Source organism: Trichosurus vulpecula, chromosome 4 (assembly GCF_011100635.1).
Source record: "Trichosurus vulpecula isolate mTriVul1 chromosome 4, mTriVul1.pri, whole genome shotgun sequence".
In the NCBI taxonomy this organism is placed as follows: domain Eukaryota; kingdom Metazoa; phylum Chordata; class Mammalia; order Diprotodontia; family Phalangeridae; genus Trichosurus; species Trichosurus vulpecula.
The window spans coordinates 145,546,442-145,560,370 of record NC_050576.1 but is presented as its reverse complement, the minus strand read 5'-3'; the positions used below and the strand labels follow the sequence as shown (position 1 = coordinate 145,560,370).

At 34.5% G+C, this 13,929-nt stretch overlaps 1 protein-coding gene across 2 annotated transcripts in view; it reads right to left on the bottom strand.

Moving 5' to 3' along the window:
• The window catches only part of HEATR1 (HEAT repeat containing 1), a 57,866-nt gene that overhangs the window by 24,163 nt on the left and 19,774 nt on the right, over positions 1-13,929 (bottom strand). For both annotated transcript variants that reach the window (XM_036755240.1, XM_036755241.1), the window contains exons 12-24: positions 13,539-13,634; positions 11,461-11,549; positions 10,660-10,871; positions 10,238-10,359; positions 9,160-9,348; positions 7,473-7,653; positions 7,132-7,268; positions 6,593-6,785; positions 5,401-5,570; positions 4,606-4,764; positions 2,571-2,813; positions 1,834-1,965; positions 410-513 (exon numbers count right to left, since the gene is read on the bottom strand). In XM_036755240.1, the coding sequence (XP_036611135.1) occupies positions 410-513; positions 1,834-1,965; positions 2,571-2,813; positions 4,606-4,764; positions 5,401-5,570; positions 6,593-6,785; positions 7,132-7,268; positions 7,473-7,653; positions 9,160-9,348; positions 10,238-10,359; positions 10,660-10,871; positions 11,461-11,549; positions 13,539-13,634 (2,027 nt within the window). The remainder of the gene's footprint in view (positions 1-409; positions 514-1,833; positions 1,966-2,570; positions 2,814-4,605; positions 4,765-5,400; positions 5,571-6,592; positions 6,786-7,131; positions 7,269-7,472; positions 7,654-9,159; positions 9,349-10,237; positions 10,360-10,659; positions 10,872-11,460; positions 11,550-13,538; positions 13,635-13,929) is intronic.

The window sequence follows — 13,929 nt, the reverse complement described above, 5'->3', positions numbered from 1 at the left end:
GTTTTAAGAACTTATGCAGAGAGAAGTAAACAGAATCAGAATATATGCCATGACTACAATAAAATAAACAGAAGTAATACAAAAGGCAACTAAACTTTGATTAATTATAATGACTAAGGTAACTTTTCCTCATTAAAAAAGAGGAGTAAGAGGGAAGACCACTGGCACTGAATGTGGTTATATGCTGCCAGACAGTCATCATGTTTTGCTGGCTGGCTTGTTTTAAGTGTTTTTCTTTGTTACCAGAGTGGGTTCAATAGTGGAGGGAAGGTACATTGGGGAAAAAAAAAACTAATGTAAAAACAAAAGGTACCAATAAAACTCTAATTACATAAACAGATGAAAAAGTTAGGTAATGTACAAAAAACTGGAACAAAAGGACTTTTCTTAATGAGTTCATAATTCTTACTTCTGTTGCATTTTTTGCCTTCTTGTTTGCTGAACTGTACCCAGGGACTTGGCTTTCTCTGGTGGCTCTAGTTCTAGGCGGATTTGTTCAGCATTGACAGAAATCTGAAATTATGTTAAAGTATGAATTACCAATAATTTCCATTTCTAGGATAAACAAGCACAATGAATATACATATTTTAAAAGCCGCAAATAACTAGTTGCCTTTAATCACCTTCATACACTCACTAATTTCAAAATATGGAAAGCTAATTCTATCAAGTTATTTTGAATTTAAATCAGACTAATAGACCTGTCACGCTTAAAGAAAAATTATTCTCTTATTTAACGGGATTAAAGCTGTCCAAAAAGCAGAATGGTAAATACTGAGTGCTTTATCACAGGAGTTTCAAACCATGTGCTGATTAACTCATTTATGGGGGAATTTATAAAATATAGATAAGAATAAGAGTTTTCAAAATTGCATAGGTAGAATTACCACACTCATAGGTTTGAGTTTGATTCAATAAACGAATCAAAGATATTCCCTGGTGTCAATCTACTCGGCAGGTGTAGAAAATGTTTAAAAAGATAAAACACACTAAAATTACATTTGCTGACTTGCAGTCAACTTGATTTTATGAATCAGAAATTTCCAAACAAATGTATTCAGTTTCTGTTCAACATCTGTTCAAACCTAGGGCAGAAAGAGCATGCCCTGAAGATGTCTGGACGTACATAGGACACTGTGAAGGATGAAGTTAAGGAAATGAATATTTGAGAAAACAAATTTTAAGGATGTCTGGCTGGTCACAATATTTAAAGATATCCCTATTTCCACAGGCATTTGAATCCCAAATTCTAGCTTTCACCAGCCCCTAAAAAAGCATATTATCTTTCTGGCACACTCACTATCTCTCCAACCTGGTTTGTGCTACTTAATTCTATTTCCATATCCGTGGCTGATTAACAATGCCATTCAGCGCTCATCTGCAGTACCAATGAAAATGTTCTCAATTCCATTATTCACTCCATCATATATGTCACAATCCTGGCCCTTTTAGTATCATAATGATCCCCCAGATCAATTGCAAAGTACCAATCACAATTTTTGGCATATGATTCTACAGTTTATTATGTACTACTCAACAGAAGTCTGATCCAGATTAAATACTAACAAATAGTTAAACTATAAATGAAAAAAGGAGTATCGGAAACTAATTGGGAAGGCCTACATTTTATGTTTCCATAGATACCAATATATTTCTCTATCTCCTATAAGACTTCATTAAGTCCTTTTGTTGCCCCAAAATCAATCAATTAATCACTAACCACAATACAAGGAAGACTGAGATAAGGAAAAAAGGTCCGATCAAAGAAGTGAAAATGAAGAGTGCTCAAAAATACTCTAAACCGTAACAATTAATAAAAAGGCCATAACTTACTGTTTTAAAAACACTGCTAACAGTCTGTGCACAGAGTGTATTTTTGCAATTCAAAAGTAAATCAAACAGCATTCCCAAAAGTTTCTGTTGAACTTTTTCATCTGATATAGCAGCAAAGAATGGTTTTGTAATCTAAAAATAACAAAAAGAATCACATGAAAGCAATTTCCTAAGAATAAGAAGCCTTCTTATATAGCTTTGTCATATTTAAAAAAAAAGCATGTCCATTCCATGTCATATAACTTCTATACAACTTAACAGCAAGTTGAGAATCAACCTGATGAGAAGCTTCACCACACTGAGTGAGGCTGATACCAGAAAAGCAAATGCACTGTCCATCGCTGGGGCTATACCTGAAGCCTCTTTCCTTGGGATAAGCTTGCTGCCAGAGCTTTTACTTCTCTTTTTTGTTACACTGTAAGAATGGAGTCATCTCCATGTTAGGATGAAGCATTAGAGAAGGATTTTAATGGAAGATTATAAAATTTTTCAAATTAAATGAAATCTTACTCGACATATTTCTTTAGAACCTGTCTGTCATAGTGATCACTAAAAAAAATCCATTCCATATTTTAAAACACTTAACACCATTCAAGAACTTTTGTTCATTCAGCCATTCAATATATACCATATATTATCCAATTCCTGAAAGGTCCAAATTCATTGTGCTCCAGTACTAGGAGTGATAAAGGGAAAAGTAAACTTAAAAATCTAGATTCTAATTAGAAAACACCAACCTTCCCAAGTGCAAGGATCTGGAACGTTGGCATCCCTTTGAAGACTTCCTTTGTTGTGTGCACAGCTTTTATGAATACTTCTAAACTCTGTGGGTCCTTGTGTAAGAGAGAAGCTGAATGCTCATTGTACTTCCCAAGGGCAAGGTGCAAAATGATAGCTTCATCCTTTAGTATTGTAGTGGGTTCCTTTAGGATTTTCTCCAGCAACTGATCAATTGTGGGCAACAGCTGAGAAAGCACCATCTAAAAATTGAGAAAAGCTATTAACTTCAACTAGCATACACCTCTACTTGTTACATAAGAACATTATCAATCATCAGGAAAATCGATAAGGGAAGTAGCCCAGGAGAAGATCTCAGGGAAGTGATACGATCTTCAAAAAACAGAAAGAATTAAAGAGTATCAGGAATGTTTTGAGAGAACTTGAGAACAAATTCCACTGGGAAGCACTGATCTTAAAAGGCTATCTTCAGGTGAGCAGAGCAATCGTCACAGCTATGATGATCCTAATAATCCTGAAGAATAGGACTGTTTTATTCCTCAGGCTAGGGTTAAGAAGAGGGCGTCAGAGCACCTGTTCAAACTATACTGAATGCTTTGGTTTAAAGATGCTAATAAATACTTTTAAATAATCACAAACATTAAGCACTGGGCCAAACCTTTCCCTTTGGAAGCACTGTTAGCATGTTCTTTCTAGCTAAAAATTCCAGTACTATTTTTTCAGTTAGCTGAACAAGGGACACTAAATTTTTGAAGACCTCTTGTTATCCATTGTCCAAATCTCTTTCAGGATTTAACTATGATTCAAAAACTTCTATTTTACCTACAAACTAAAAGTAGAGAATGTTGTTCATTAAGTGCAAGATAAAGAATCGTTGCATTTTAGGAAATCTGTGACCATATGTATTCTTTTTTTGCAGGGGGGAAGGCAGGGCAACTGGGGTTAAGTGACTTGCCCAAGGTCACACAGATAGCAAGTGTGTCAAGTGTCTGAGGACGAATTTGAACTCAGGTCTTCCTGACTCCAGCGCCGGTGCTCTACTCATTGTGCCACCTAACTGCCCCGACCATAGTATTTTTAACTAGAATATTGAGTTTTTCTTTTAAAGAAACCTTTGTCACCTTTCCCTGAATTGTGCAAATATTAAAAAAGACATACAGAACATATTAAATCACTATAATTAGATTACTTTTTCTGGACGGAACATATTTAATTTGATTTATACTTCATGTATCTGCTCAAACTTGTAAGATTAAAATAACAGGTAGTAAAAGAGAGTTTTAACTTAATATACCAGTATGTAGTTCTTTCCTGTCTCTATATTTCCTGTTAAAACTATTAGTGAAGGTCATGGAAAAGGTTTTTAAAATGTAGAATTACGAAAACTGATGCTGTAATAGTAATAATGGCAGTAATAATAATGTATATTTATAAAATAAGGTTTACAAAGCATCTTCCTCCTAACATCATGATGTTGAAAGTCCAAGTATAATCACCAAACTGAGACTGGAAATTAAAGTTAATTGCCCAGAGTCATACAGTTGTAAATGTATAAAGTAGGATTTCAAATCAAGGTGTCAAGACTCCAAATCTGTCAGTATCGATAATTATTATCATCACTTTCAGGTAAATATGCCATTTATATCTTACAAAACTAAGTCAGAAGACATACAGAGCTGGATTTTAATAGGAAAAAATAGTTATAAAAGCTCAAATTAAAGTTCTACCAAGAGTCACAGTTCGTTGTGATTTTAAAACATGAATATACACACATGTGCAAATATACATACACAGATTTATATGTAGGCACATATATATATATATTTCTAATATGCAGGAGTAATATGTTTGTTTAAAACAATCCCTCCCACCCTCCTCCAAAACAACATTCAAGCTTTTCTCGCTCTGCATTTAATATCCCCTTCCTGTTACTTCTCAAGCTAATTAAAATAAAATTTCCCCTGTACACATCAGTTATTACAATATTTTGGTAACAACAGAATCAAATTATATTTCTCATTAAAATATACACACCTCACTATTGACTTCCTGAAGAATTTTCATCAAGTTTTTTCCAATATAAGATGGACAACTATGTACACAACAAAGCAGATGTTTTAAGGCATCAGTCAACTTCTGGTGAGATTTTGGCTTTTTTCCTGTTTGTAGATCCTCAAATAAAGTATTCAAATCCTAGAACATTAAAAGGTAAAACACAACAATAGTTTATGGAGGGTCTTCAAAATGTAGAAGTGCAAATTTCTAAAAAATGATCAACCAAAAGACAAGTTAACATTATTTCATTAATAATTTGCCATTTTGTGTGTGTAATTCATTCATAGGTGATACTACCGGCAAACACAGGACACTACAAGCATATTTTATCTAAGAGCAAAGGTCAATTATTCCCAATTATTTTATTCAGGGGGAAATGTACCTCATTACTATAAAAATGTTTCAATAACATTCAATAATCTCAATAATATTTCAAAAATTGAACTTTTCCACAGATTTGATAGTCTAGCTCTTAAATATTTTTAAATGGCTTCTTAATGTCTTTTGATACTTCTTTAAATTTCCAATTATATCTCCCCATTTATTCATGTTAAGAAGAGATTTTCCCCCCCAAAATTGTATTATCTATTATATAAATTTCTGTGAAGCAACTGATCAAATTTCTCATGAAATAAGATGAAAATCTTATTTATATAGCTGTTAACTGGCAGGTCGGAGGAATAGCCTTGACTTCATATATGTACATGAAATCTCTTTCTCTCTCTCTCTCCCATTCTATCTATCTACTTACACATTGCTAATGGGAAGATTTACCTGTGCTACATAGGTGGCATCTGAAATAATCTCTTCTTCTTTTTGGACTAGATGTTGTATTATTGGATGAAATGGAGACTCTACTTCACGTAAGGTCTGGAGGCAGAGAAGGGCAGCCCTTCTTACTTCTCTTACAGGACTTCCCAAGTTTATGAGTAAACATATCACCACTGAGGAAGAAGAATAATGTTAGGCATGTATTAGAATAAAGCTCACATATGTAAACACCAACCACAGGATAGGAAAATTTGAAACACTTTTTAAAGTAATCAAATATTCTAAAACTTAAGAGAAGCTAAAATCTGTGTCAATTGTGGCATTTTCATAGATTTTTATGTTCCTTAATTCAACGTGTTCAATTCAGCAAATGTTCACTGACTGACTACTATCTACTACGGCATGGCACTGTACCAGGAACTAGAGAAACAAAAAAATTTGAGTTACACACAGAGTATACAGAGTCCTTGCTCTCAAAGGATTTATAAAATCAAGGAGGGAGGGGAGAAGAGATAAGACATGTACACAATGGGTACAGAACAAGTTAAACAGGAAGGGAAAGATTAAAAAAGGTGTCATGAATGGGGCTAAAGTAATGCATCCAATAAGGAAGCTAAGGTGTTTTTCCCACCCTCCAAAGCCCAATGAATATGTTTAGTCACAGCTAAGACTCTAGCCAGATGTCTCTATATACCTTGTATAAGAAGCCAACATTCAAGCCCTTCTACATCAGACTGACTCAAAAAAGCAAGAAAAAGAACTCCACTTACTCTGAACAGAAACTTCTAAGGTTATTAGCTCCCTTCAAATAAGTTAGTTCCCAACACAAATAAGGCCATACTTAACTGACAATTTATTCTTAGCTGACTTCTTTCCATTTATAAAACTGTTACCCTTCTTAAAGGAAGCTGCTCATATATCTTGTTTCTATAAAATTATAGCATTATACATGAAGATTATTTTTCAAAGTTTTGAAGTGATTCCCTGCCCCCGCCACTCTAGTGAAAGGGCTGGGGGTGGGAGGGGATTGTTGAAAACATAAAGCCCAATTACAGCAGCATTAAGCATGCAAGGATATTATAAGTATACTTGTATAAGTTTGAAACTTTATGAACTCCAACAGCTACTACAACTTACAGCAACTAGGGAAGGGAAAAATAAATAAACACGGTTACGAAAAATGAAATTTTAATACCTGGAGAAGATGTTGATGCCAGGTATTTTTTCTTCTGTATAGCCTGGCCTGACAGCATTGCATGTCCTACGTAAAGAGCTTGAGTCTGTAGTATTGTTTTCACAGTATAGTTAAGTGGATTTGAAAGGCTATAGTTATAGGTCCACAAAAGTGAAAAGAACTTAAATAATTCGAAAATATCTTCTAAATGTACCTAATCAAAATAAAAAGAAGATTAGTTTTCTTCAAATTACTAGCTAACATATTGCCAAATATCATTTTCAATGCAGCACTGTGTATACTGGGAAATATATGGTAGCAAAAAATATATATTAAAAAAAAATTCCTGTATTTGAGCAGAGCTGTAATTTCTGAATTATGGTACAAGTACAATTCAAAATATAAAAACAGGCTTGGCTAAAATTCTTTTCCTGGAAAATAGATTTTGAAATGAGAAATTTCTAAAACTGTAGAAGACAATTTAATTCCACTACTTTTTGTTTTCCATAGGATAAAAAATTACTTTAGCTGAAACAAATTTCAGAATAACAATGAAGTACCTCCAATAAAAGTCTCATCAGAACTCTGAAGTGAAGGGCATCAGCACCAGCAATAATAACTTCAAATATCTGGATCAGTAAGTGCAGATAATCTCGGCTATCTTCTTTCATAAGTTCAGGATTCCACCACTTATCATCTAATGGACATAAAAACATGTCAGGTATGAAATAGTCCACAAATATAAGAATATGATGAGCCTGCAGTGGCTAAACACAATGAGAAATTTTTCACCCAAGAAAAAGAACGATTTTCTAACTACAAGACAAAATAATTAGCACATCTAATTTTTCTTAACTTGTTTCTAAGACAATCATATCTAAAAATATTCACAATGATTTACCTTTAAGAAAAGATTCAGGAGGCTTCAAGACTTGAATAAAGTTTTTCAATGAAAAGGCAAACATAACTGCATCTTCTACAGCAATCATCTGACCTCCGTTGAGCTTTTCTACATACTGAATCCATAGCTCCACTGGTATTCCTTTGTCTGACAGTTCAGAATGGCATTCAAAAGAAATTTCCTGAATTGGTAAAATAAAAGGAAATATTGGTCAGTACCATCTTAAATATAAATCAAAAAACAGAAAACATTTTTTTGTTTTTGCATCCTACAGTCATTTATTATTTATATGTTGAGACACAGAAAGTAGCAAAGCCAAGAGTTTCCTTATTTTCCTAGAAATGATAACAGGAAAAGAAATTTTTCTTCTACTTAGAGTTCACTAATTTATTTAAATAAGGAAAAGAAGTGACTGGAAAATGAAAACAGGAACAAAACCTCCTCTACGTGAAGTAAAAATAACAGGGTTCCGCAAAGATTCTTGAGAGGATGCAGACTCATTCAATATTTTAAAAAATTTATATGGAAAAAGGAATGTACAATCAAATCTCTTTTTGCATATAATACTAGCACTTTTGGGTCAATGAAACAGTAGCTAGAAGGTGATGTCACCTCTAGAAAATGAAGGAAAGAAAATGACATAAGAATCAATCTAGGCATGTGTGAAGAAAAAAAAAGTCCAAACTACTCTTAATAAAATGCTCAGAACTCAGAGATCAGTACTACTCATTATGACCTTGGAAAAGGATAGATTATTCCCTAAAAATATTGGCCTAATGTGAACTATGGTATGGAGGGAAGGAGCGGGGAGGCAGATAAGACAAAAAAAAATCAGGAAGGGTACTAGAAAAACTTGGGGAGTTTCCATATCTGAAAGTACTATGTGGTAGTGTCACCACACTTCAAGAGAAATAAAAGGCAAAAGAAGTTTAGAAAAGAGCATCTTAAGTAAACAATAGCATGAGAGAAGGCAGATATATTGTAGACAGACTGCAAAGAGAATTGCTGAGAGGCTGTGAGGACAAGAAGAATATGGACAATCACCAAACTCTGGAATATGTGAATGAAAGGGCACCAGGACAAATAAATGAACGTGAAAATTTATACAAAGAGGGGCAAGCCATAGACTTTGTTACTCTAGGAGGAGGTAAAGGATAGAAATAAGTTTTTTTAGAGTGGTTGAGGAAAAGTCTTAGGTTATAGATTCATGATGGGTAATGCATTTAAAGATGTCCCTCTTATGGTACATTGGATGGCCAAGTATATCCTGTACTACTTATTGCCATCTCCAGAATTATTTGTCTATGATCATCACTCAATGACATTTCCTTTTCTGAGGAATATTTTTAAGGACCATACAGTCAGTCTACATCACCTTCTCCTCATCCTTATTGTCTTCATCTACAGACTTTGAGGTGGTTCTCCCAACTTTTTCCAGGATATGAGCCCTGTCTTAGAGCTCTCTCTCCATATCCTCCCACCCAATTCATTAGCTCAGCCACTTCCTACTCAGGTTGGTGAATCTCTCATAAATTTACTTCTCAATCCCTCATCTCTTAAATTGTAATGATTTTCTCTACCCCATTTCAGCTGCATAATATGAACAAACATTAGACTCCATCTTTTCATCTGAAATTCCATTCTAAATTCCAATCTAAGCCTGATTTTCACCTTTATCTGTCCTTACCAAAGAAGTAATAACTTCGCTTTCTCTTATTTTTCTTTCCAGCAAATTGAAGACTCTTAGTGCAAATGGAAAGTGAGTTTCCTTTAATGAAGAGCAGCAAGAGACAAGAACCGAAACGATGACCTGGGAAGTCACTTTCTGTTTCAACGTGTAGCTTTCCTTTTCACCAACAGCTATCAAATCTTCCACCTTCAAAAACAGACAAAACCATCATTGCCTATTTTGTACTCCGTAAGATAAATCTGCTGAGGGTCAATGCTTACAACTCTATACATCGTACGGAATTCTAAAATTTATCTTGATTGTAAAATACAACTAAATGTTTAAAATGAAGAGCCTATAATGCAAACACAAAAAACAAAGAAAGAAATTACAAGTTCTAATAATAATGGTCCGAAATAATATGAACAAAAGGTATATTCAGATACTGGAAAGAGTTACTAATTAAACTGAATGTTTAAGGTCATATTTTTTAAAATAGATTTTTACTGATATCTTTTGTTTTTATATATCACCTAGATTTTCCCATGCTCCTCTTTCTCCCCCCAATCAGAGAATCATTTCTTATAACAAAAAATTTTAAATAACATTAGAACAGAAAATCACCAAAGTTTATTAATACATTTAAAAAAAGACATTATAAGCTCTTTTACACCCATGGACAGCCTTCCACTGCAAAAGAGGGTAGGATTGTCCTCTTGTACATTTTCTTTGGGAAGACTTTTGCCTTAATGTCATAATTCATTTACTCTGCCACTGGACTCTATTTTTCTAGTTAAAAGATGTTATAGAATCTACTACTGGACCTAAGGAAAAAAAGGGGAGTGAGACAGTTCTAGGCTCTCTGGAAAAGAGGAAGAAGATACACTTATAAGGTAGATTTAGAATCTAGTCTATATTCTCTCTGTAAATGTTAGTAAAGTGCCACTTTTTATTATGTAAAATTATTTTATATAGCACTGTTTATTTTTAAAAGCATAAACATTTACAAAGAACTCTGACAAAGCAAAATCCAAGAATCAAAATCAAAGGTTCGGCAAGAAATATTTTTAAATGGGAATTCTGAAAATACACTTACCATCTTTAACATTGAAGAAGGATTCCCTGAATTTACATTGTCAGCCAACAACTGAACCATTTTCTGATTTGCTACACCAATCAATTCAGCTGGCTTTGCGGTTTTAATCACTTTTTCAAGAGCTGTGAAAAATAGTGAATCATTGAAGAAAACTACATGAAAACTTCTAGTACTTAAATCCAATTCTGAGTATATTAGATTTTTATTAACTTCATCTTCCTTCACAATGTTTAGTATCCTTTTATTGTGTATTATTTGTCTTAGCAAAAAAAAAAAAAAAAAAAAAAAAGATTGTCACCAGTCATGAACATGACAGTTCCTTTCTAAAGCATAGGATTTTTGTCTTTTATCATTTTCCTTTGGAATTCACACTGCTTATCTTTTTATTTTTTAATTTAAGAGGACAAAACTGAATATCTTACCTTCTTTCCAACCTTTTAGAATAGGGTGCAATGAGCAAATTCCTGATTTTGACAGATAGATAGCCATTTTCATCTCTTGGGATTTTGAATTGTCACTGGTAACAACCATAAATGGCAGCAAATGTATCACCACTTGATTTAGTAATTGATCATTTCCATTCAGAATCTCTTCTTTAATTAGAATGTCCGCTGCTAATTCAAGTATCTTGTACCTATTTTTAAAGAACTAGTTAAGGAATATGGTAGAGACCTACAAACAGTTACTAATTATGGACTGAGACTAAAGTCATCACTCATTCCTCCCAGAAAGGGACATATTTTTCCTGTTAAGGCCCCAACACAAATGATAACAATTTACTTTATTTCCTAATTAAAATCTGACTCTGATCTCTGAAAGAGATGAATGAGATAATTACCATAGAATCTATATTACTGAAAATGTACAGCATTCCAAACAAGTTCTCACATAACAATTAAAATTTTCAGCATTAAAAGAACACTCTGCAACAGTCAGGGGTTTTTAACCTGGGGTCCATGACCTTGTTCTTAAAATATTTTGATACCTTTATTTCAATATAACTCATTTTCCTTGTAGGCCTACGTATTTTACTTTATATACTTGCATACATTATTCTGAGAAGGGGAACAGGGGATCCAACAGACTGCCAAAAGATATATGACACACACATAAAATTAAGAACCCCTGGTGTACAGAATGAAAATATCAGATCTCCAACGTCAGATTAGCATGTCACTGCTACAAAGCAATCACAGAGAGTATAAAGAAAAGTAAACATATACCATGTTCCATCCTGTGAAAGTCCTGCTCTTTGAAAAAGACTCAAAAGACTTGAAACCGTTTCTTCTGGGCTAAACTCTTTTTTGAAAACCTACAGATAAACAAGAAATCACCATTTCAAATGTTTCTTGCCCCTTTAAACTGAATTTGAAAGAGAAAATATTTACCCATTATCCACCCCTAAGAACCTTGAAGCAACTTATATTTTTATCACTCCAATATTTATGAAAAGGAATTACAATAGGCCATTTTAAAAAGGTATGATTTTTCCAAATACCATTGACGACATCAATAGTATTGTGCCTTGAATTACAGACTGCTTTATACTTTTCAAAATGCTTTCAAATCCATTATCTCATTTGATGTTGCAAGTACCCCTGTGACAGCTAAATAATGTAAACTACCAGATGAATCCTCTAAACATGCTGTTGCTTTACACTGTGCACAAGAAAAACAGCAACTATACTTTAGGAGTTACCACCAAAGTGGAGAAGGGCAAATATTATCCTGATTTTCAAAAAAGGGAAAAGAACATAGTTTGAAAACTAAAGGCCAGTGACTCTGACTTCAATTCCTGGGAAAATTCTAGAATGGATCATTTAAAAAAATGATTGGTGGTCATGTAGAAAGGAAAAACAGTAATTACAAAGAGTCTGCATGGCTCCATCGAGAACAAGCCATAAGAGATCAAGAACCAACTTTTTTTTTTGGACAGAATTACAAAACTAGCAGATGAGGAAAATGCTGTGGATATAGTCTGCTTAGATTTTAGTAAAGCCTTTATAAAGAAACTCCGACTATTTCTGTGGAGACGATGGAAAGATAGGGACTAGAACAGAACACAATAAATGGATTCAGAACTGGCTGGATAGCCACACTCAAAAAGCAGCTGTTAATGGTTTAGGGTCAACAAGGCAGAAGCCCTACGGTGGAACCCCTCCAGGGTTCCCAGTTTGGTCTTGTGCTGTTTAAAATTTTCACCAATGACTTGGATTAAGGCATGGGGAGAAGAGGGAGGGATGTTTGCTCATCAAATGTGCGAATGACACAAAGAGCTTGGAGAGATAGCTAATATAGTGGATGATAGTCAACATACTCAAGAATCTTGCAGGCAAAAGCCCTGGGCTGAATAAATTAAGATAAAAATAAAGTCTTATACTTGTGTAGAAAAAGAAAATGAACTTCACAAATACAGATGTGATAGGCATGGTTATAGAGTAGCTTTTTTAAAAGTGGGGTTTTAGTGGCCTCCAAGTTCAATAGGGTGAGCAGTACAACATGGCAGCCAAAAGGCTCATCTGAGCAGCACAATTTCTGAAGTCTACCACCCTCTGCCCTCATCGGACCCCATCATGAATACTGTGTTCAGATTCAGGTGCCACTGAGATTAAAAAGGAGATTGCTAACCTGGAAAGAGGACAAGGGAGGGAGATCAGGACAGTAAAAGAGGTTGGATCCATGCCTGATAAGCACGAGCTGAAGGAACTGGGTTTGTTTGTCCGGCAGAAGAGAGGACTCAGGGGGAACATGATAGTGTCTTCAAGGATCTCATGTGGGGAAAAGGATTGCACTTGTTCTGTGCAGAGCAATGGGTGGAAATTGCAAGGAGGCCAATTCAGGCTTGAGGTCAGGAAAAATTTCCTAACCTTCAGGTGTCCAAAAGTGGAATGGCTTGTCTCAAAGTGCTGAGATCCCCCTTTTTGGAGCTTCTCAAGCACAGGGGGTTTCTAACCTAGGTATTCCCTATACTCGGTAATGTGATAATGGAGATTCCTTCTCAGAACCGGTTAGACTAGAGTTGCTGCAGCATCTTTGATCTCTAAAACCCTCTGAAGTCACTTAAACTTTCTGGGCCTCAGTTTCCCTATCTTTCCATGAGGGGAAAGGGAGTAGGTCTAATGACCTCTTAAGGTTTCTACCTGCTCAAAATCCATGATCCTATGAGAATGATTTACATGAAGAAATTAACTGCCAGATACATTTCTGACCAAAGAAATTTTGGGAACATGGGATGTGAGGAGTGAAGACAAGGGAACATTAGTTAACAATATTTGCATTTTAGTGACAAGAACATACTTACCTCAAAAGCATTCACAGCTGACAGAACAACATCTAAATTATCATCACCAATACGCATTATGATAGCATCTTTTATGAAAGAGTCATCAATGCTCTCCTGGATAACAGAATAAAAAAAGAAATTTTAAAAAATTAATTTTCCAGTTATTAAAAGATCTCATCAGCGTTTACTGAAAACACAAGGCATCAGGGAAGTGAGGGAACATTTCAATTAGGGGACCCAGGTTCTGGTCATACTCTTCTACTAATTAGTTATGACCTTGCACAACTCACTGAACATCTCTGGACCTCATCTGTATAACAAAAAAGAGCAGACTGCATGTTTCCTTCTATGTCAAAAATTCAGTCTTTTCTAATTTTTCATTGAATATGTAATTAAATATTTATAACTT